Source organism: Canis lupus, chromosome 25, assembly GCF_048164855.1.
Source record: "Canis lupus baileyi chromosome 25, mCanLup2.hap1, whole genome shotgun sequence".
Classification (NCBI taxonomy): domain Eukaryota; kingdom Metazoa; phylum Chordata; class Mammalia; order Carnivora; family Canidae; genus Canis; species Canis lupus.
The window spans coordinates 38150998-38175602 of record NC_132862.1 but is presented as its reverse complement, the minus strand read 5'-3'; the positions used below and the strand labels follow the sequence as shown (position 1 = coordinate 38175602).

The 24605-nt window shown below is 38.3% G+C and overlaps 1 protein-coding gene and 1 long non-coding RNA gene across 4 annotated transcripts in view; one reads left to right on the top strand and one right to left on the bottom strand.

Annotated features, from left to right (window-relative positions):
- The window catches only part of LOC140617542 (antigen WC1.1-like), a 52715-nt gene that overhangs the window by 21442 nt on the left and 6668 nt on the right, over positions 1-24605 (top strand). For all 3 annotated transcript variants that reach the window (XM_072799154.1, XM_072799155.1, XM_072799153.1), the window contains 6 exons: positions 6668-6988; positions 12581-12886; positions 12980-13297; positions 17417-17485; positions 17563-17877; positions 19102-19416. In XM_072799154.1, coding sequence (XP_072655255.1) covers positions 6668-6988; positions 12581-12886; positions 12980-13297; positions 17417-17485; positions 17563-17877; positions 19102-19416 — 1644 coding nt within the window. The remainder of the gene's footprint in view (positions 1-6667; positions 6989-12580; positions 12887-12979; positions 13298-17416; positions 17486-17562; positions 17878-19101; positions 19417-24605) is intronic.
- Positions 18079-24605, bottom strand: part of LOC140617546 (uncharacterized) — a 29824-nt gene continuing 23297 nt past the window's right edge. Inside the window, exon 3 of the long non-coding RNA XR_012017763.1 lies at positions 18079-22414. This is a non-coding gene — a long non-coding RNA (uncharacterized lncRNA). The remainder of the gene's footprint in view (positions 22415-24605) is intronic.

Genomic DNA, 24605 nt, shown 5'->3' with positions numbered 1-24605 from the left:
ACACAGGCAGAGGGAGAAGCAGGCTCCATGCAGGGAGCCTGATGTGGGACTTGATCTTGTGACCCCGGGATCATGCCCTGAGCTGAAGGCAGACGCTCAACCACTGAGCTACCCAGGTTACCAACATCTCCCTTGTTTTCAGGGAGCATTTGGTCGGTCCTGGTGGCTCCTCGTGTGTGGGAAGGAACAGTGATTGACCTCAGCTGTGTCTCTGGGCTGCTCCTTGCACACTCCATTTGCTTGCTTTGCAGAGGACTACCCCCATCAGGATTTCTATGTTTTCTGTGCTTATGTGTAGGCTATATGCTTGTGTGTGCGCGTATAGAATGAGTATGAGAGGGTATGAAGGCTGTCTGTTGGGGGAGGAGTAGGGCTGCTGAGATGTGACTGAATCGGTTGCTCTGCAACACACAGTGCCCACACTGTTGGGAGTGCCATGTCCCGTATGTAACCAGATCATAGATAATCTCACACCTGCCTCTCTTCTTTGGCCTCTCTTCTTCAGTCCCATGGCCTTCTCTCTGCTTGACTGTGGTGTCTGCTGGGTTCTGTGAGAGGCTTTGTCTCCTGGCCTCACTTATTCCTACCGAGTGTCTGTTGTAGAGCAGAGGAACCCGCAGCCGTGACAGGAGGCCTCTTGTTGATAGAGATTAACTGATGCACAGCATTGGTTAAATTAAGTTTCCCGAGTCTTTGTCCCAGTCCTTGTGAATCATTTCCAGACTTGCTGGGATCCTGGACTGGTCCTTTCTGAATTCTGTAGGGTATATTTTCTCTCTTCTACCCCTCTCTGAAAGCTGGTTTCCACTGAAACTTGGACTCAGAGAGATAGGGCTGCAAAAAATCTAGCTTTGAGCCCAGGGAAGGGGCAACTCTTTCAGATTTGGCTGTAAGTCCAGGCTGAGGCTGCTTACAGCTTGGACTCCTCTCAGTCCAAGGGAATTGGAATGGGGATTGGGAAACCTCATCCCGCCAAGTTTCTGCTCCATGAGTGTTGGCCAGATGCTGGTGAAAATTCTTCTCTTGATGACTCTGAGGTACCGATAGAGTTTCAGTCCCATGAGGGAGATAGACAATGAGTGTTCTGATATAAAGCCCCCTCTTCTTACTAGGAAACTATAGGATTTTTTCAATAGTAGCTTAAGTTGCAAGAATATTTCACCAAAGCAAGCATTCTTTTTATTTTCCTAGAATCAACACTATCCAGTGTTATTCTGCTAAAAATTTATTCTACTTCATACAACATTGGCCTTGCTCTTTGTAAAATAATAGTCCTGGCCTTTTGGAGCATTGATTATTTCTGAGTTGGGCACATGTTAACAGGAGTCTCCACTGTAAAATTCATGTGGGGCATCGAGAGAAGATTATCCTTTGAAATACAATTTATGCCGTATACACAGAAACATAGACCCTCAAAGATGGACAATTCAGTGTTTATTATTTTGTAAACTCTTTTTAAAAATTGACAATATATTTTGGACATCATTTTACTCCTCTTTTACACACTAAAAGTGTTTTATGGCAGTCTTACAAAAATATGGACTATTATAGGAGTATTATAGAAAAATTTAATTGCTTCCAGTTATTTCATTTTATGACCAAAATGCAACATACTTGCCCAGTCACTCGCCAGTGGGCTTTGGGCATTTAGCTGTTTTCAATGTTTTGGCTTTTATGAAACATGTTGTCATGAACTTCCTTGAGTTTAAATGTAAATTACTTCATGGTTTTTTTTCTTAATAACATTCTAACAGTGGAATTGCTGTTTTATAGGCTGTGAATACCTTCAGAGCTTTTGATACATGAAGATCCATTGCCTGCCAGAAATGTTTGCGTTGTTTTATTCCCACCAACACTGTATGAGAGTTAGTTTCCATAGCCCCTCACCAACATTGGTTTTTTATCAAGTTCTAAAAATTTGGCCAGTGTCGTAAACAAAAACTGTTACATATTAGTTAATTTAATCCTTCATTTGCAAATTACTTGCTAATGACGTCTGTCCTTTTAAACCTGGGATGTTTGTCATTTTTGTCATGATTTATATTGGAGCTCTTTGTACTATTACTACCACTACAAATATGACTGTGATTACCAGCACCAGATACTTTCACTGCATTCACTTCTGTGACCTCATGTGAGTGCCCAACAACCCTACAAGGCAAATGATGTTTTTATCTCAAAAAATAGATTAGAAAACTGAAACAAAGCAAAGTTCAATCACTTGCCCAAGGTGAGACAGGTGTAAGTAGCAAAGGGGGGATTTGAACCCAGGCAAGTTGGGTCCATGATTATTGTCCCTATTGAATTTTTCCATTAATAGGCTGCAAATATTTCCCTCAGTTTATTTTTATTTTATTGTTCCTATGTTTTTAGATGCATGGAGGGTTCTTTTTTTAAAATTTTAATTCAATTTGCCATCATATAGTATAACACTCAGTGCTCATACCATAAGTGCCCCCCCTCAGTGCCCATCACCCAGTCACCCCATCCTCCCCCCACCTCCCCTTCTGCAACCCATTGTTTGTTTCCTAGAGTTAGGAGTCTTTTATGGGTTGTCTTCCTCTCTAATTTTTCCTGCTCAGTTCCCCTCCTTTCCCTTATAAACCCTTTCACTATTCCTTATATTCCACGTATGAGTGAAACCATATGATGATAGTCCTTCTCTGATTGACTTATTTCACTCAGCATCATGCCCTGCATGGGGGGTTCTGATGTTAATAGTCAAATCTATAAAAATTTCCCCCCTTTTTGGTTTCTGCATTCAGAGCCTAAGAAAGCTCTTCTCGGCTTCAATTTTAAATAAATTGTTGCATCTTTATTTTAATAATTTTGTAAATATTTTAAAATATATGTCAATGCTGAGTGGCTCAGTTGGTTGAGCATCTGACTCTTAATTTTGGCTCAGCTCATGATTTTGGGGTCCTGGGGTTGAGCCCTGCATCAGGCCCTGCACTCAGCGCAATCTGCTTGAGATTCTCTCTTCCTCTCTCTCAGCCTCTGTACTTGCCTGTTCTTTCTCTAAGTAAATTAATTAAATCTTTTTAAAAGTCTGAAAAAATACATCAATACTAGATAACTGCATAAGTTATTTTACTGAATGATAGGAAGTGATATCTAACTTTATTTTTTTCCAACATTATTTCCTGAATGATGTTTTTATCTTTTCTGACTGATTTGAATGCCACTTTAAAAACATGCTAAATAACACCATGGCCTTTCCATTATATCCTTTTTGGACTTATTTAGACTTTAATTCCACAAATGTTTATTGAGTTTAAGATGGGCTGGGGTGGGGGGACTGTTAAGTTGATATATCCCCTTTGCAGTTCATTAGGTACAGAGGACCTAGCAGGGGTGAAGGAAGTGTTCCCTGGCCCCTGAAGCTAACAGTCTGGTGAGACTGGGCACCAACACAAGAATTTATAATAAACTCTAATAAGTGCCACTGGTGGAGACACAATCAGGGTTACATACTCTAGCTGAGAAAAGCAGAGATTTCCTTTATGAAATAAAATTTAAGCTAAGGCCTTGCATTCTAGAAATGAAGTTGTTTATAATTTTTGGTATTAATAATAATGTCTAATATTATACAGACCCATGAATGCATACATGTTTAGTATATGCATATTTATATCACATTTTCTGTGTCTTTTCAACCATTGATGGACACTTAGGTTGTTTCCATGTCTTGGCTATTGTGAATAATGTACAATGAACATGGAGCGCAGATATCTCTTTAAAATCATGGTTTCATTTCTTTAGATATATACCTGAAGTGGAATTTTTGGATAATATAGTAGTTCTATTTTTAATTTTTTGTGGAGCCTCCATACTGTTTTTCCATAGTGGCTGTGCCAATTTACATCACCACCAACAGTGCACAAAGGTTCCCTTTTCTCTACATTATTGCCAACACTTATTATCTCCTGTCTTTTGATAATAACCATTCTAATACGTGTGAGGTTGTGGTTTTCTCATTGTGATACCTTTTCATATACCTGTCGGCCATTTTTACAACTTCGGAAAAAAGTCTATTCAAATTCTTTGCCCATTTTTAAATTACATTTAAAATATTTTTCAAGTTTTTATTTAAATTCTAGTTAGTTAACATATAGTGTAATATTGGCTTCAGGAGTACAATTTAGTGATTCATCACTTACATACAACATCCAGTGCTCATCACAAGTGCAGTCCTTAATACCCGTTACCCGTTTAGACCATCTCTACCCACCTCCCTCCATCAACCCTCAGTTTGTTCTCTATAGTTAAGAGTCTTTTATGGTTTAATTAAATTAGATTTCCTTCCTTCCTTCCTTCCTTCCTTCCTTCCTTCCTTCCTTCCTTCCTTCCTTCCTTCCTTCCTTCCTTCCTTCCTTCCCTCTTTTTTCCTTCTTTCTTTCTTTTTTCTTTTGTTCTTTCATTCTTTCGTTCTTTCTTCCTTTCCTCTTCCTCGTCCCCCTCTACCTCCCCCTCCTCCTCCTCCTCCTTCTTTCTTCTTCTTCTTCTTCTTCTTCTTCTTCTTCTTCTTCTTCTTCTTCTTCTTCTTTCTCCTTCTCCTTCTCCTTCCCCTTCCCCTTCCCCTTCCCCTTTTTCCCTCCCCCCCCCTCCTCCTTTTTGACTATTGGTTTGTATGAGTTCCTTATATATTTTGGACACTAACCTCTTACCAGATAGATGGCTTGCAGATATTTCCTCCCATTCCATATGTTACCTTTTATCCTGCTGACCATTTCTTTTGCTCTATAGAAGTTTTTTTTTTTTTTTTTTTTTTTTTTACTTGAGTAGTCTTACTTGTTTCTTTTTGCTTTTTTTCCTTGTGCTTTTGGTGTCATAGCCATAAAATCATTGTCAAGACCAAAGTCAAGGAGATTTCCCCTTATATTTTCTTCTAGGAGTTTTGCAGTTTCAGGTATTACAATTATGTCTTTAGTCCATTTTGAGTTAATTTTTGTCAGTGGTGTAAGACAATGGTCCAGTTTCATTCTTTTGCATGTAAACTTCCAGTTTCCCCAACAGTTTCCCCAGTTTCCAGTTTCTATTTATTAAGAGATTGTCCTTTTCCCAGTGAATATTCTCGACTTTCTTGTCATATATTAGCTGACCATATTGCATGGGTTAATTTCTAGGCTCTTGATTCTTTCCCATTAGTCGATATGTCTGTTTTCATGCCAGTACCATACAATTGTCGTTTGGTTTGAAATCAGGAAGTGTGATACCTTCAGCTTTATTTTTCTCAATATTGCTTTGACTTAAAAAAAATATTGCTTTGACTTTTGTGGTTCCATACAAATGTCTTTTGTGGTTCCATACAAATTTTAAGATAGTTTTTTTTTTCTATTTCTGTGAAAAATGTGATTGGAATTGATAGGAATTGTGTTGAATCTATAGATGGCTGTGGGTAGTATGGATATTTTAACAATATTAATTTCAAACATGAACATGGTATATCTTTGCATTTATTTGTGTCTTCTTCAATTTTTTTAAATCAAAATCTTATAATTTCCAATTTTCAGATTTTTCACCTCCTTGGTTAAGCTTATTCCTAACAATTTTATTCTTTTGATGCTTTTGTAAATGAAGTGGGTTTTTAAAATTTCTTTTTCAGATATTTCATTGTTTGTGTATAGACACAACCAATTTCTGTATGTTGATTTTGTATCCTGCAACTTTACTGAACTCATTGATTAGATTTTTTTGGTTAAGTCTTTAGGATTTTCTATATGTAAAGTCATCTGCAAATGAATACAATATTACTTCTTCCTTTGTGATTTGGATGTCTTTTACATTTTTTTTTTTTTTTTTGCCTGATTGCTCTGGTTGGAATTTACTATACTATGTGGAATTAGAGTGGTGAGAGGAACAAGTAAGGAACACCCTTACTTGTTCCTGATCTTAGAGGAAAAGCTTTCAAACTTTCACCAATGAGTATGATATTAACCATGGTCTTCTTACATATGGCTTATATTATATTTGTGTCATGTGAATCTCTCCACATGCAACTCAAAATATGGCAGCTAGCTTCAACAGAGCAAGCATATGAGAGCAAGATAAGAGAAACCAGAGTCATCTTGAAATCTGATTATTTAAGTAACGTCTCATCACTTTTGCTAAATTCCATTGTTAGATGAATGTTACTAGGTTCAGACCACATTCAAGTGCAAGGATTATATAAAAGCATGAATATCAGGAAGCAGAAATAATCCAGACTGTTTAGAGGTCCTCTCTTCCAAAGCTAGATGAGAATGTTTACTATAGGATAGAGAAGGAAAGAGAAGATTCCTCCACTGACTTCGCGGGTCATGAACTGTAACTGAGATGGGGGAATTTGGACCCCTACCAGCTTCATGCATCTCTACTGGGAAGGCAGCATCTATAGTCATCTGAAGGCCTGTCCTTATTGCTATACATGGCATTGAGTCTTACTGGCTTGTTCGAGAAATAATTGTGTGCATCTCTTCTCAACTCCACGTTCAGTGATGCCACATTGGTAGCTTAAAATTGACCGTAGTGGAAATATTGTTACTATAGAAATCAAGAAATGCCATACATGAGAGGATTTTTTTTCTCCCCCAGAGTGTATATTTTAAAATACTTACCAGCATATCACTGTATGGTCTCCTGAAATCTCTTCTGTGTTCTGTGTTCTGTGTCTGTGTCTCTCTTACAGCTATGGAGCTGAGACTGAAGAATGGGAGCTACCACTGCGAGGGGAGAGTGGAAGTGAAATACCAAGGAAAATGGGGCACAGTGAATGATTACATATGGAGCTTGGAGGCTGCACATGTGGTGTGCAGACAGCTGGGATGTGGAGATGCTGTTGATGCTCCCAGAGGGGCCCACTTTGGATCAGGGCATGGGCCTATTTGGCTTGCATATGTTGTTTGTGAAGGGACAGAATCAACTCTCAATGACTGTATTCATTCTTTTTTTCAAGACTACCAGAAGCAACGCTTCTCCCATAGTCGGGATGCTGGAGTAGTCTGCTCAGGTAAGGCCTGTCTAATCTATTAGAGGGATACCCAGTAAGAATACCCTTGGTTTAATTCCCAGAATAGCTAACAATACAGGATCACACACTGGGTTGAAAACTCCAGTCACACAGTAACTCCTAGAGTATTAGATACTCAAGGAAGCACAAGGACTTGCTTGGCTCTGGACAGTGAAAGCTCCAGACCTATGGATCACTGGGCCCTTCAGATATCTGTGGTGTGTCAAAAGGTAGGAAAGTGGGGTCAAGTTTCATCGTGGTAGCTGTTTTGTTTTTTTTCCTGAGATGATCAGGTGCATCCACAAGAGGGGACATGAGAGAGGTGCAGGGAAACAAAGTTTAGCATATGCCAAAGTGGAGGCAATGAAAAGCAATGTAACTAGTAAAGTAAAGACAGCAATGAAACTAGAGTGTGGATGGGTGGTGTCGGTATTTGCCAGAGATGTTTTCAGTTGTTATCACAATTGTGGATGAAAAGTCTGTCACTAATGCCGTCAGAACAGTTTCACTTAGGAAGATATTATCAGATGTCACAGTGAATTCTTTAAGGTAGGTAGTTGGGTCTTTAAAAAGATCCATCCCATCTGATGGAGTGATAGGACAGGTGGAGATGTGATAACATTTGACTAGGTCTATAGCAACTCAACAGCATAATCCATAGCCAGTTAGCATTTTTGTCATTGGCATGACGAAGATCACTGAAAAAGTCATCTTTTCAGTGGATCTTTCATAATATGAATTCAGGTCCCTAGAAACACAATTATTTTCTTTTTTTGAAAGCTAATATATTGAGGTATGATTGACATGCAAAAACTGTACATATTTAATGTATATAACTTGATGAGTTTGGAGGTAAGCATACATTTGTGAAAGCATTAGCACAATCTGTGCCATAGAGTTATCTATCATCTCAAAAGTTTCCTCCCATCTTCTTTATTATTATTTAAAAAAATATTTTCAAGGGGCATTTGAGTTTACTGCCTTCAGTTAGGATATTTTTAAGAAAACTTGTTTTCTGGTATTTCAGGTAACATTCCTTATTGTCATCATGTCCTAATCATGGTATCAAGTGCAGATAAACTTGTGGAAACACTACAGGGGACCTGACTTACTTTGACAAATCAGTATTTGAGTAAAATGGAGTATGTGATGTTGGAACATCTATTACTATCTTAAGAAAATTGATACTTTTGATTTTAATTTCAGTTAAGGTATACGTAAAGATAAATAGAGTTTGAGAGTGGTATGGCATCTAAACTTTGATTTTATTTTTTACTCCCTGATTAACATTATCATTGCTTTAACTTAAAATCTCATATTTTAATGAACTATTTCAGTTTTCTTTGGCTAATCTCTTTGTCATCAGTTTCTACCCTCTAGTATGTTTCCATATTTTCCATGAACATGTTTTAATGATGTAAACAGAAGTAATGGTGGTAATGTAGCATTGATAAGGATAGGAAACCATGCCCTTTGCAATATTTTAATTTAAATCGAATTCTTGGAATTTCCTTTTCTCAGTTGTAGGAAAGGGGTATGAAAGAGAAATTTCAGCATCTAGTAGATTGTTAGAAATAAAGTACTATGTTTAGCAGAAATCCAGAGGTAGAAAGAATGATCTGTGAAGAATACAGAGGAGCTTGTTTGAAATAAAGAGATTTCAGAGGGTTCAGGAGAATGGCAGGGGGGCCTCACAAATTGAGAATGGCCACAGCACTGATGTACAAAATGGTAAGGGGATGAAGATGCAATTAACCTCAGGAGAGGAGGTTGAGGACTGAAAATCCATGTTAATTCATATATTCACTACAGCTTCTGTTTTAGACTTCTCATTTCTTCTCTCCCTCTCTTCCTCCATGTTGATGCAGGAATTGTTTTTGAGCTCTGTGGAAGTGCGAGTATTTGAAGCTTGCATTTCAATTTTCTTTGTGGGGAGGTTTTTATAATATGAGCTCTATTTCTTTTTCTTTTTTTAAATAGATTTTATTTCTTTATTTGAGGAAGAGAGAGAGAATAAGAGAAAGGGAGAGAGAGAGAGCAAGCATGAGCCAGGAGGGATGGGCAGAAGGAGAGGGAGAATCAGGCTCCTCACTAAGCAGGGAGCCCAAAGAGGGGCTTGATCCTAGTACTTCAAGACCACAACCTGAGCTCTGAGCTGAAGGAAGACACCTAACTGACTGAGTCACCTAGGTGTCCCAATTTAATATGAGTTCTATTTCTTTAACAAATATAGGAGTACTTAGATATTCCATTTCTTTTTGTATCAGTTTTTGATAAATTGTGTTTTTCAAGTAATTAATTTTCAAGGACTCATCCTATTGTAAATAAAATTTTCAAATTAGGATAAAATTTGTTCATATCTTATTATCTTTTACATATTAATAGTATCCATAATTATAACCCCTTTTTCATCCCTGATATCGTTAATTTGTGTATCTTCTCATTTTTTTCTTGATCAGGTCTACTAGAAGATTATCAGTTTTATTATTCTTTTAAAAAGAATCACCAATGAACTCTCTTGATTATTGTATTTGTTTTCTATTTCATTGATTTGAGTTCTTAGTTTACATTCTCTTCTTTTGGTTGTGATTTGCTGTTATTTTTGTAGATTCTTGAGTTGGAATCTTAGGTAATTTAAATTTAATTTTTCTTTTGTGTTCTAATGTATGCATGGAGGAAGTGTCAAAGCTCTAGTTTTTCTTCCAAGCACTGCTTTAGCTGTATCCCACTAATTTTGATATTATATGATTTCTTTTGTATTTTATCATCATAAAATGTTTCTTCATTATTTTTAAATATATACTTTGTCCTATAGTCTTAGTTTGTCTGATATTAACATAGGTACAACAGCTTTCTTTGATTAGTGCTTGCATGGTTTATCTTTCCTGACACTTTTAATATATTTGTGTTTATTTTTTTAATTTTAATTTTATTTTAGAGAGAAATATAGAACACGCATGTGGTGTGGGGGGGGAGGGGCAGAGGGCGAGGGAGAGAGAATCTCAAGCAGGCTCCATGGCTCAGTATGGAGCCAGATGCAGAGCTCCATCTCACAACCCTGAGCTGAAATCAAGAGTCGGATGCTTAACTGACTGAGCCACCCAGGTGCCCATTTCTATGTTTATATTTAATGTACATATGTTCTTATGGACAGTAAACATGGTGTGTCTTATTATTTTTCTCTAGTTTTATTGAGATATAATTGAAGTGTCTTCTATTCAGTATGATTACCTTGCTTTTATTTGGAGTATTTAAATTATTTCAATGTAATATAATTCTTGATATGCTTGAGTTTAAGTCTACTAAACTTGCTATTTGTCTTATGTATTATTTGTTCCTATTTTAATCTCTGAGTATTTTTTGTATTCTATTTTATTTACTCTATTGGTTTATTAGATATATTGCTTTGCTTAGAGTTTACCATAATGTTGGAATTATTATTCTTTAATCATATTTTACCTCCAAATGATATTATATTACTTAATATCTAATGTAAGACCTTACCACAGTATATTTCCATTTCCCTATTCTTGTCATTTGTGCTATTGTTGTCATACATTTTACTTATAAATAAATCTTATAATACATTGCTGTTATATTTGCCTTAAATATTCTAAGTATTCTAAATATTCTTAAATATTCTAAATGTTTTAAAAATGAGATGAAGTTTTTTTATATTTACTCATGGGTTATACATGGGTAAATATAAAAAAGACTATTTACAGTAGTCTTTATAGCTTTGGGTAGATCCACATTTTCATCTGTTACTATTTTCTTTTAGCTTGAAGAACCTTCTGTAACATTTTTGTGTTATGCAGTTCTGGTTGCCTCAAATTCTATAATTTTGTATTTATCTGAAAACGTTTTTATTTTCATTCAATTTTGAAATGCATTTTCATATGCAATTTTTGTCTTTTCTCTCTCAATGCTTTAGAGAGAAAACTTCTATTGTTCTGTGTTTAACCTCATAATTCTTTTATTTTGCCCTGTCTAATTTCTTGTTAAGTTAATCTAGATAAATTTTCATTCCAGGTAACGTATTTTTCAATTTTAGTAGTTCCATTTGGGGGCAGCCTGGGTGGCCCGGTGGTTTAGCGCTGCCTTCAGCCCAGGGTGTGATCCTGGAGACGCAGGATCCAGTCCCACGTAGGGCTCCCTGCATGGAGCCTCTTTCTCCCTCTGCCTGTGTCTCTTGCTTCTCTCTCTCTCTCTCTCTCTCTCTCTCTCCCTGTGTTCTTATGAATAAATAAGTAAAATCTTTAAAAATAAAAAAAGACAAAAAAAAGGAAGTTCCATTTGGTTATTTTTTTCTAGTTTTTAAAAATCTGCTTTGTTTCACTGAGTATATTTATATAAATGGTTTAAAAACTTTGTCAGCTTATTCAATCATCTGCCTAATTTCTGCATTTGTTTTTAATGTTTTCTCTTTTAAAAATTAAAAAAATTAAAACATTGATGAAGAAAATGAAAGAATATACAGATAAATGGAAAAGTTATTTTGTGTTCAGGAATTGGAAGGTGGCTATTCTTATATCCTAGGATTTCAAGAGATATGGCTAAAACCACACCTTTCTTCTCATTCTCATTAGAGCTTTCTTAACATCCAGACTCATTTTATTTCCTGCTTTGGTAACCTAAGAAGTTAATGGAATATTTTGCCATGAAAAATTGTCAAATAGATAAAACTTGAAATCATAACTATGAAAAAAATCATAATCCATAACTATGGATTGGTTATAATGTGCATATTTCTAATCTTGAGCCATCAGTCTGTCTATAGGTTGTCATGCATTCATGGATACAGCCCTCATGATTTTTCCCTATCCTCAGTCACCTGAGGATTGGTTCCTGGGAAAGAAAGCCAACCAGAATTTGAGCTCCACAAATCTCAGGATGACTTTCTTTCTTTTCTTTCTTTCTTTCTTTCCTTTCTTTCTTTCTTTCTTTCTTTCTTTCTTTCTTTCTTTCTTTCTTTCTTTCTTTCTTTCTTCTTTCTTTCTTTCTTTCTTCTTTTTCTTTAAGATTGTTTATTTATTTATTCACGAGAGACACACAGAGAGAGGCAGAGAAATAGGCAAGGGAGAAGCAGACTCCATGCAGGAAGCCCAGTGTGGGACTAGATCCTGGGACTCTGGGATCACACCTTGAGCCAAAGGCAGATGCTCAACCACTGAGCCACCCAGGCGTCCCTCAGGATGACTTTCTAACTTCGTCTGGCTGATAGATCTCTATTCTCATAGCGAATGTCCCTCTGGGTTGGTTCTGTTCTTCATACCTCTGTACTCAAGTAGAATGCCTACACATCATGCAGTTTCCTTGGGCTCAGATGAGGAATTCACTTCTCTAACCAACCCCAAAATATATTTCCCTAGTATTCTGATACTTAATATAATCTGTCTTCAGATACTCACACATGGAGGCCCCACTCTGACACCAACTGCTAAGTCCTCTCCTCATTCTCAATGCCTGGGAGAAGAAAAACTTATCTATGATATGTCATTGTCATATATCATTGTTCATGACATGTCACTTCTAATTGCCAAGTCAGAATCGCTAACACTTACTTGGTTTGGCTTTCTCTTTTTCTTTTAGGATTTGTGCGTCTAGTTGGAGGGGATGGACCCTGCTTAGGGCGGGTAGAAGTGCATTCTGGAAAAGACTGGGTTCCAGTGTCTGATGGGAACTTCACATTACTTACTGCCCAGGTCATCTGTGCAGAGCTGGGGTGTGGCAAAGCAGTGTCTTTCCAGGGGAATGTGTCCTTGAGAGAGTCAGACAGACGAGTCTGGCCTGAAGAATTCTGGTGTAACGGGCAGGAACCTGAGCTCAGGTATTGCCACAAAAAGTCCTGTCCAGGAGGTGTTTGCCACCATGGGGCTGTTCAAGTTTTCTGTTCAGGTGAGATGCAGAACAGGACTTTAACTTTGCTGCATACTCTGCTAGGGTAAGAAAAACATGAGATTTGGCTGAAATCCTGTCTTCTCCTACTAGTGTACACAGAAGTTCGGCTCATGAAAAATGGCACCTCTCAGTGTGAGGGACAAGTGGAGATGAATATTTTTGGAAGCTGGAAACCACTCTGCGCCACACACTGGAGTATGGCCAATGCCAATGTTGTTTGTCAACAGCTTGGTTGTGGAGTTGCCATCTCGACTCCAAAAGAAGCATACTTTGTGGAAGGAAGTGATCAGATATGGGAAGATCGATTTCACTGCTCAGGGGCTGAGTCTTTCTTGTGGAATTGCTCTGTGACTGCCCTTGGCATTCCTGGTTGTGCTCGTGGAAACACAGCCTCAGTGATCTGCTCAGGTAAAAGAGAGGAAGGGCTAACTTGTACTCAGGATGCTCCTTGAGTGAAATGTCCCCAGGAGTAGAGAGCATAGAAAAATTATTTTAAAAGTGAGATAATCCAAGATAAAATATGGTTCTTTTCATTGTTTGCCTTTCAGTTCAAGGCAAAGAGTGTTAAGAGGGATATCTTTTAAAATTAACACTATTATTTAAATATATCTGAGTATTATTTACAGAGAAAGTATGGTAAGTAGTATCTGTGTAGTTCAGTGAAACACAGTAGCATGAATACTGTGTAACCCCAACCCAGATCAACAAAGAGATCATTAGCAGTACCCCAGAAGCCACATTCATACTCTACCAAGCACTATGTCCATCCTCCTGTCTCCAGTTTCCTAACTTTCCTCCAGTTTCCTAACTTCAATGCTATGGAATAGTTTTTTTCTATTTTAAACTTCATATAAAACCATATAGTATGTTTCATTTTGTGTCCAATTTCTTTGATTCCGTACTATGTGTGCGATTCAGGCATATAGTTGTTTATAGCAGTGTTTCATTCATAATTATTATTGTAAAGTCATTCATTGGAATGACCTTGTGATCAGGTATTGATCCATCAACTGATAGTGGAGTTTTGGTTTACTTCCAGTTCTTAATTATTACAATAGTGATGTTAGAGATTATTGTGACAGTGACTTGTGGTGCAAATATGTATGTATTTATTTTGGGTGTTTACTCTTGCCCTTTTATTTTTACTCTCTTAATGGTGTTTGTTGATAAGCCAAGTTCTTCACTTTAACAAGGTTCAGTTTATCAACTTTTTTTTTTTTAACAAATACTACTTCTTTTGCCCTTTTGAAGAGAACTTTGTCTACCCTAAGATCCTAAAGATTTTCCTTTATGATATTTATAGAAGTTTAGTTATCTTTATTTCACCTGTAACTGTGTAGTCCTCCAATTGATTTTCACATGTGATAGGGGGTCAAATTTCAATTTTTATATGGATATCCAGTAGACTCAGAATTTTTTCCTGAAGAGACATCTTTCCCCACTGCAGTGCCACCTTTGTCATAATGATCTAGAGTATGTCTAAGTTTCTTTCTGGGCTCTATTCTCTTCTATTGTTTCATTGTCTATTCCAGCACTAAATCCTCAGTTCAGTAGTTATTATAACTTTGTAGTATGTCTTGATATGTATTAAAGTTACACCTCTAACTGTTGCCTTTGTTCTCAAGTATGTTGATCATTCTTGGTCTTTTCCATTTAATTTTTGGAATTAGCTTGTTTGTTCACCAAAAAAAGCCTGATGATCTAGTCCAAGATGGTGACAGAAGAGTCTTCTGAGATCATCACCTCCAACAAATACACTTTTCCAATTCTTATAATAATGAGAATTCTATATAGAATTATAATCAGAATTAAATCTTGTGGAAGCATGGTAAATTGGTATTAGATCCCATTCTGCCTGAATGCAAATTGGGATTTGGCTTTTTTTCAAAGTAGAAATTGAAAATATTAGCAAAGTCAATCACTGAATACCAATCTTCCTTACCTTGTTGCACAGTATGAATTGTTTGTTTCTAGTTTAATTCCATTTGGTCAAAAAATATTTTTTTTCAAAAAACATATTTTTAATGATTTCAGCCCTTTGAAAATTTTTTAGATCTCTCTCTTTTTGGTATAATGTGTGATCAGCCTTGGCAAATGACCTGTATGCCCTGGGAATAATGTGTATTCCGTGGTTTTGAGGTAAATATACTGGCTGATTTTGCTGGTTTGCTTTACTGAGACTGATGGAAAGTATTTTCTGGTGACTATTGGATAACAAGTTTCTTCCAAATCTAATCACTTAAAGCAACCACTTTAATTTAGTTTTTTTCCACTTTAATTTCTGTAACACCGATCACTGTTCATTTCCCCTCCTGCTTTGTAGTAACATTTTCCTTACCTCCTTTAAGTCCTCATTGACAGCATTGCCCCAGGCCATCCAGCTTCTGCCTGTTACTTTGTTCCAAAGGCAATGCCACATGTTTAGGTGGCATCATGGTATTGCACTATTTTGGATAAAGATACTATGAACATGTATATACAAGTCCTAATGAAGACAAACATTTCATTTGTCTTCATTAAATACTCAATAATATGGAAAGTATAAGTTTTCTGTTTCCTATTGCTGCATAACAAAATTTCCCTCCAAACTTAGCAGCTTAAAACTCCTTTGTATTTTTGCCTATTATTTCCCGTATAAAGAATTTGGAAAGGGCTCCAATTGGCAGTTCTCTGTTGGGGTCTGTATGAAATTGCATTCATATATCAGCTGAGGCTGAAGTCATCTGTAGACTCAACTGAGCTGGGAAACCAGTATGGTTCATTGACATGTCTGGCAGCTGGAATGTGTAGCTGGGTTGTTGACAGAGCACCTGCATATGATTAGTCTCTTCAGCATGGTAGTCTCCTCAGGGTAGATTTCCCCAGAAGCAACTCTCCTAAGTGAGTTCATGGGAGGCTACATGACCTTTCTGATCTAGTTTTCAGAGTCAAGTAGTATTACTTTCACTGCATTCCATTGCTTACAAACAATTTATGAAGGCCAAAATTCAAAGGAAGGAAGCAGAGATGCCCACCTATCAAAGGATGCAGTATCAAAGATTTTGGGGTATGTTAAAAAAACAGCAAGACATATGAAATAGGTGATTGTGAGTTTTTAAATTTCTACTTTCAGTTCTGTCAATTGTGCCTTTATGTATCTAGGACTAAGTATATATGAATGTTAGAACTTTTCAGCATGTCTTTATGTTCTTGCTTATATTTTCCACTTTCTGGTCTTTCTGGGCTTCATTCTGTGTATTTCCTTTTGATTTTCCATTCTATCTTGTGCTGATCTAATGGGCTATTATACTCAACCCTTGAGTTATTTCAGTTATTGACTTTTTCAGAGTGTCTAGAATTTTTATTTGATTTTTGTTAGTATTTTCCTTTCAAAATGCTATCTTGTTTAATTCCCTGAATATTTCAGTCATGGTAGTTTAAACTCCTTGTCGGGTTACTCCAATATCTGGATGCCTTGCAAATTTCTTTCCAATTCCTCTTTTATCCTCCTGGATTTTTGTCAAATCTTTTTTTTTTTTTTTAAGTTTTAACCTTTTTTCAATGTAATCTCTAACTCCAATGTGGGGCTCAAACTCATGACCCTAGATCAAGAGTTGCATGCTTTACTAAGTGAGCCAGGCAGGTGCCCCTATGTCTGGGTATTTTTGATTGGCAGGCATCGTGGGTGAAAAATTACAGAAATTCTTCAGAAAGGATTTTATTTTGCTTCCTCCTGGAACCTGTTTATGGACAGATCACTTTATTATTTACTTACTTAAATTTTGGGTTTTAAAAAAGATTTTATTTATTTATTATAGAGAGAAAGAGAGAGCTTGTGAGTAGGGCAAGGGACAGAGGGAGAGAAAGAATCTCAAGCAGACTCTGAGCAGGGTGCCCGACATGAGGTTCAGTCTCATAACACTGAGATCATGACCTGAGCCACAACTAAGAGTCAGACACTTAAGCAATAGAGCCACCCAGGTGCCCCTGGACGGATGACCTTATACAAGGGAATTGAAGTAATTAGACACTGGGTGTCTATCCTTATGAGCAATAGTCTACTTTTAATTCACTTTTCCTTCTATGGTAGAAGGTTCTGGTTAACAGGGTGTCTCCTCCTTGGGTGACCTTGAATTATACTTTGTACTCCCTGTGCCCTATGAGTCTGGCAAAACCTCTGCTGAACTTTTCAGCATCTCATCTATAATCTTTGAATTGACAAAGACCTCAAGGAGAAAGTGACTCACCTCTGCCCTTTACTTTACTCTCAAAAATTTGCACTGCCTTGGTAGCTCTTCACCATTTTCAAGCAGTACTGATATATTCCTACTTCTTAAAATTCATTCTTAGTGCAGCACTTGGCTTGAAACAAATTTTGGCATTGTTAGAAGCAGAACTTTCCATAAAGAGGTGAAATCTAAAATTATGGGAACTTTACTGGTATGTTAACAGCTTTCATCTCAGACCCCAGCACTAGGTTACTATTTAGTTTAATTCAGTTTCCTGTTTTTCAACCCTACTAACCCTCTGACCATGCTGTTTCTGCAGGAAACCAGACCCAGGTGCTGCCCCAGTGCAACGACTCTGTGTCTGAGGCGAGTACTACCAGCTGCTCAGGTGAGGGGTCCCAAGGGACCAGAAGGCCCTTCTCATTTCCTGTTAAACGCGCCAATGGTATGATTCTCTCTCCTTAGAGAGCAGACAGCTCCGCCTAGTGGGCGGGGGTGGTCCCTGCGCTGGCAGAGTGGAGATCCTTCACCAGGGCTCCTGGGGCACCGTCTGTGATGACAACTGGGACCTGGACGATGCCCACGTGGTGTGCAGACAGCTGGGCTGCGGAGAAGCTCTCAATGCCACAGTCTCTGCTTACTTCGGGGCGGGATCAGACCCAATCTGGCTGGATGACCTGCAGTGCACTGGAAAGGAATCCTACATTTGGAAGTGCCCCTCCCAGGGCTGGGGGCAGCACAACTGCAGGCACAAGGAGGACGCAGGGGTCATCTGCTCAGGTCTGCCCGCGCCCTGTCCATGGGTTGGGTGAGGAGGTGGGGGCTCTGGAGAAGGGGAGTCTGAGCCCAGAGGGGTGTCGCTGAGAGGGCCAGAGAAGAAGAAACCTTCCTTCTACACTGCCTGTCTTTCTATTTTTTTTTAAGATTTTATTTATTTATTTATTCATAGAGACAGAGAGAGAGGCAGAGGGAGAAGCAGGCACCATACAGAGAGCCTGACATGGGACTCGATCCAGGGTCTCCAGGATCACGCCCTGGGCTGCAGGCGGCGCTAAACCGCTGCGCGCCACCGGGGCTGCCCCTGCCTGTCTTTCTAGATGTGAAGATTAGGTGCTTTCTTTTCCTCCCATAGCTGAGGTTCAGGTGACTTCCATTCGAAAGCAGGGCTCATTCTTCAGTTCACTATGGTGGTAAAGTCTTGAGATCCTATTGCTGTTGAAATGCATTACCACATACTTAATGGTAGAAACAACACAAATTTATTAATGTACAGTTTTGTATGCTAGAAGTCCAACAAGGGTCTCACTGTGCTAAAATCAAGGTGTGGACAGGACTGCATTCTTTCTGGGGGCCCTAGGGGAGATTCCTTGTCCCTATCTTTTCCAGTTTCTTAAGGCCCTGTGCATTCACTGGCTCCCTTTTTTTCCCTTCAAGCTGACAATGTTGCCTGCTTCTGACCATTCTTCCACAGTCACATTTCCTTCTGACTGAAGCTGGGAAAGATTTCCCATTTTTTAAGGAGAGTAGGTCTAAGGATGTGATTGGGTTTTCACCTGGTTAACCCACACTACTCCAGGTTAATCTCACCATCCCAAGGTCCTTATCTGAATCACATCTGTAAAGTCTCCTTTGCCATGTAAAGTAGCACATTTATGCAACACCTTTGGGGGGCCATTTTTCTGCCTACCTCCCCACTTTCACATACTCTTTCAGAAGTCTTGTCAGGAAGCAAGATTCAGCTTTCCCTCTTTGTAAAGTGCCCAGGTGGGTATTCCTCTCTGATCATATTCTACTGCATCATTGTGGTGGACATAGAAACACAGACACAAACACACAAAATCAGGTAAAAGGGAGACCAATTTCAGTCTTACCACCTAATGTGTGCTTACTCAGCAGAGTCAGTGATGAGTGTTCACAATCTCTGGCATGGAGAAAAAAAAATCAAGAGCATTGAATGGAATGCTTATTGTGGATTGTTTCCCCTTCTCACCCCTTTCAATTTAGACTTTCTGAAACTCAGGATGGTGAGCGAGGACCAGGAGTGTGCTGGGTGGCTGGAAGTTTTCTACAATGGGACCTGGGGCAGTGTCTGCCACAGCCCCATGGCAGCCATGACTTTGTCCATCATCTGTAGACAGCTTGGCTGTGGAGACAGTGGGACCCTCAACTCTTCCATAGTTCCCAGGGAAGGTTCTAGACTTCGGTGGGTGGATCAAATTGAGTGTCGGAAAACTGATTCCTCTCTCTGGCAATGTCCTTCTGACCCCTGGAGACACAACTCATGCTCTTCAAGAGAGGAAGCTTATATCTCGTGTGCAGGTAACTTACTGTCTGTTTCCATGTGTCTGTCCCAGTCCTGTGGAATGTTGTTACTGAGATTTTATATCTTCAAATCTAAGGAATGAGTTTAAGATAAGACTACAAAATGAAGTTTGGATGATTGCTTAATTTACATATTCCAGTCTTCTTTCACAGGAAAAAATAAGGAGATCTGTGTCAATAGCAGCCTATGTGAAAAATACCAGAAGGATCGCATTGAACATGAGTAATACCCTGATAAACTTGCTAATTAATTAGGAGTAGTTAAGTGATATCCCAACATGTTAAAGTAAATAAGGAACCAAGTAAGGAATCCACCCTGATTGTTTTGTCTCTTAAGCTAATGGTATTTTACTCCGGAATGCCTCATTCTCCAATCAGTCTTCCCGTAGATAGTGACTGAGTGCCTGTAGGCACAAATTTATACTGTAGGCAGGAGGATGAGGAAGACAAGAAAATGTAGTCTCTGCCATCACAGAGCATACAGTTCAGTGTTGAAAACTCTCATTAGGCAGAAATTTCATGAAGAGTTAGAAAGTGCTGTGGAAGTGTGGAATTGGGGTAAAAGAAGAAATCATACCTAGATGAAAAGCTGAAGGGTAAGAGTTCCTCAGAGGAAGAAAGTGGAGGATCACGTGGTTCAATGTATGTACTGAGGTGGGAGGAAACATGGTGTCTTTGAAGCACTGAGAAAATCCCATCATGGCCAGAGCAGAAAAGGGTGGGAGAGTGGCTCAGGGTTTCCCTGGAATGGTGAGCAGAGCCAGAGACCTCTCTGTGGGAAGGCCCAGGAAAACATTCCTGTTAAAAAGCAATTTGTCTCTTTGACTGCTGCACCATGAGGAACTGCTCAGAAGTCAGTGGCCTCATGTCTCCATGACTTTCTGCTTTAATTTGTCTCTTATAAGAGGCCCTCAGGATCCCAGTTTTTGGGGCTGATCCTGTCCTCTAGGCTTTTCATTAACTATGATGTGCTTAATCTGTCTTCCTCATCTCACTCTCCCAAAATGTTCTGGAGAGACTGCTGGAATTTAAAACCCATCATCTTCAAAGTCTCTTATGCCCGCACTGTTCCCCTCACTTTCATGTTCTGATTAGAACCTGACTTTTCCCTGAAAATGTTGATTTTCCTGTCAACTGGAGGCTCTTTGTTTCTCTCTGAACATACTTTTCTCTGGGCTGAGACTTGGAAGAGATATACTCCTTGCTCTCAGTTTGTCATTTTCAACAATTCCTCTTCTGTCTCTCTTCCCAACATCCAGCTATTTGAAATTCACACCTTGAGACAATACCGCCTAGTACATTTGTTTGTTGCTGTCATCATCTTAACTTTCTGGTCACTTCCCCTGGTCCACTGAAGACTGTACCAAGTCCTTCATTTCTGTCTCACTCCTGGAACCTTTGGTGCTTGCTTCAACATCCTTAAACACAACTGAGACAACATCTGGCCTCTCAGTTCACTGACTTTCTCATTTCTAAGCACCTTTCCTCCCATCCTATCTCTGCCTATGCATATACTACTGATCACCAATAATTGTACACTTCAAAATCTTGATATCTTTATTCCATTCTCTGACCAATGCTTCTTATTTTATGGATCCTCACCTAGAGTGCTCTGTTTCAAATAATTTCTTGTTCTTGTGGAGATGCCCAATCTTTTCTCTTGTCAGTTTTTCTTTTTTTTCCCTACTCTCCTCATGTCTGCACATTTTTTTTCTTAGCCAGATGAGATAATATATCCAACATTATAATCATTCTCCTTTAGTTTATTTAACTCCCTTGCCTTTTCTTTGTCAACCTCACCTGGCAAACTCTAGACCTGGTTAAAGTCAACTACCTGAGTACTCCTTGTCTGAACTGGACTAAGGGAAATGTGGGGAAATAACACATAGTCATGTTGCTAGTCTATTTTTGAATCCATGGACACAATCTCTATTGGGCATTCCATAGTGTCTCTGGGTTCTACTGTACTTCTCCAATATGTGTGCTTGCCCTATCTTTCAAATTATATTTTACATATTTTCTGCTCTCTTGCATTGTCAACACCTGATGCCCTTCATCTATTCTCAAATCATAATCCTGCCTCTTACCTCAGTGAGAAATTAGAACAGTCATCTGGGAATTCCTCATCTTCCTTTCACCAAATCTACTCACATGGTGGTCTCTGCACACACTCTGTACTTACTTGGTCTTCTGGATCAGTGGCCTCAGTCCTAATCTTAGGTCAACTCTTCTGCCCAGGCTGTGGATCCTAACCGCACTTATCTTGTCAAACTCTTCACTTCTATTCCCCCTTCCTTGCACCATCAGCTCCCTCCCCCCGCTTTGTCTCCTGTTTATTCTCATCATTGTATATATGGGCTTGAGTGTCTCGCATCTTGAAAACTACCTGCAAAAACAGTTTTCCTTGACTTCTTTGTTATTGCGCATCCCACTTCTCTCTCCTCTTCAGCTAAGTTTCTGAAAGTATGGTCAGTAACTAGACAGGGTCTTTATAATTTTCTGTTCTCTAGTGTTCTAAACTCACCCAGTTAAGAATTAGGGTCCACCATTCTTCTGAATTGGTAAAGTAATTAAATTTAGCAAACTTTCCTCTCTTCAGTATTCCTGAACCTACAACAGTATTCAGCAGGTTCACTTCTCTTCTTATTTTTTGTTTTTCCTGACATCACTAGACTTCACTGATTGTTCTTATTTGGCCTCATTGTTGTTCTTCTGCTTACCAATTTACAACTCCTGTGCTCAGTCTCTAGATCTTGGATGCTTTCAGGGCTCAGCATCACACTCTTTAGTCTTCCTAACAGACTCCATCCACTTCCAGTAAGTTCTGCTGGCTCTATCTGCAAATATATTCTTAGTGCTTCTATTCTGCAAATATATTCTCAATGCCTCTATTCCTTCCATTGTCACTATCTTAGTCTTCTTGCCTGAATTATTCCAAAAGTTTCTCGTGGTCTTCCATGTCCACTCTTTTTCTTCTATAATATTTTCTCTCTGGCTGACAGAGAAAAGTTTTAAAAATTAGTCTGTATCTTGTTTCCTGCTTACAAGCCTCCAGGGGCTTCCTGTTTTAAGGAACCTATACTGGTTGACAAAGCTATATATAGAATCTGTCCCCTACCCACCACTCAGTCCTTTTCTGGAGACACTCTTCCACTCAGTTAGTACACATATTGATTCTCTTTGTGTTCATGAAATAGCCAGGCATGGAGGAAGTAAGGGAAGGCAGGATGACCATCCTTTAGTGCCTTGGTATTTTTTTTTACCAGACAGATGGTATTATTCATTCTAAGACCTTGCACTGGCTCTTCTATTTGCTTGCTTGCTTGTCAACTTCTCATCATTCAGTTTTCACATTAAATATCATCTTTTTGGTGAGGGCCTTCTTATCAACTTAAGTGCTATTACCTCTCCCAAAATTTTTTATGACATACTCTTGATACTCTGTGATTATCCCTGAATATAATGATTGCTTTTCTCAATATCTCCTGCAGGGTTCCAGTTCCTCTGCCCAACCTATTATACATTTTACAGTAAAAAAAATCTATGTAATATATATAATATATATTTGCTTTTCATAGTACTACTATGTGAAACGATCATTTATTTATTTTCAGATTATCTCTCTCATATTAGTTTGTAAATTCCATGAGATCAAGGACTTTGACTATTATATTCACCACTGTACATCCAATGCTGTCTGTGGTCAGTACCTGGTATACAACAGACAAAAAATAGTTCTTGAATCAAATAATAATATTTTTGATTGCATAGTTACAATTAAAGATATTTTCATCAAGGTATAATCAAAACTAATTGAAAGTGTTTTAAGCTGGGAAGTGTCATTTTGCATTAAGAAAAGATCCCTCTGAGTACAAGATAAAGGATTATTGCAGGGGAAATGTAAATGCATAATGGTGACTTGCAATAGCTTGGAGGAGCAAGGGTGGCTGCTGTAAGGATGACATTGATTTTTTACTAATATAGGAGACGCAGAAACTCATGAGAGGAAATTCATGGGCTCAGTTTTGGAGATGCTAAATTTAAAGTGGGTCAGAACACTCAAGTAGAGATTTCATTTGGCATTTAAAAGTATACGATTTGAATTTAGAAAGGAAATCTGGGTGGGAGATATAAATATGGGAGTGGTCTTAGAGATGCTTAGATAGGAGTGGTTGAGATCACTGGGAATATAAATGATCCTAAAATAGACTTCAAGTAGCACTAACTTTTATTTTTTTTATTTTTAATTTTTTTAATAAATTTATTTTTTAATTGGTGTTCAATTTGCCAACATATAGAATAACACCCAGTGCTCATTCCATCAAGTAGCACTAACTTTTAAAAGCTAATACACTCTATGGACTGTCATAGGACATCTTAGGCTAATTAGCAGAAATGCCAGAACAGATGTAACTTGATTGTTGACCTCAGACTTTGAACGACTTTACCATGGAAGAAGGAAAAGAATCACTATGAACTAGCTAATCCACGGGGCAGGACTCCAGCTGATGGATAGAGGTTACAAGAAGGCAGATTTGGATCCATTTTAAGTACAAGTAGCATAAAGGTATCTCACCTAGTGATGGTCCCTCAGGGAATTAATAATACTATCAGGTAAAAAACACCAGAGTCATGATGGGATGGCTAGCGCCTTCCCTTATATTTATTTTTGCCTGTCTCTATGTTTCTTTCCTGAATCAATGACACCTGCTCCTGCTGGGGTTGTACCATGCGTGGCACTAGGGAAATCATGTTCTTTCCACTAGTTTCTTTTACACTTAGAGATCAGTTCCTTTCTTGTTCATTTAAATTACAAAAACACTGCTTACTTATCATGAGCAGGGAATACAAATATAAAAATGTAGAAAGAGAAGTGAATCATATCCCATGACTCCTTGTCCTTTCATACCGTCCTGTTGTAAACAGGCTTAATGGACTGGTATGTTCTGTTTTCCCAAATCATCCATTTTCACTGAAACATATCCAAACTCATATGCTCTTAAAGGGTTTATGTTGATAGTGTCTTGTCATTTGATTGTACAAAATTGGAATTATACCCTACACATTATTGTTATATTGGCCTAATATATCATGGATATTCCTCCAGGTAGATCTAATTCATTTGTAAATCAATGGTATAATATTTCATTCATCCAGATTGCTAGGGCAGTTAATGTAACCATTTA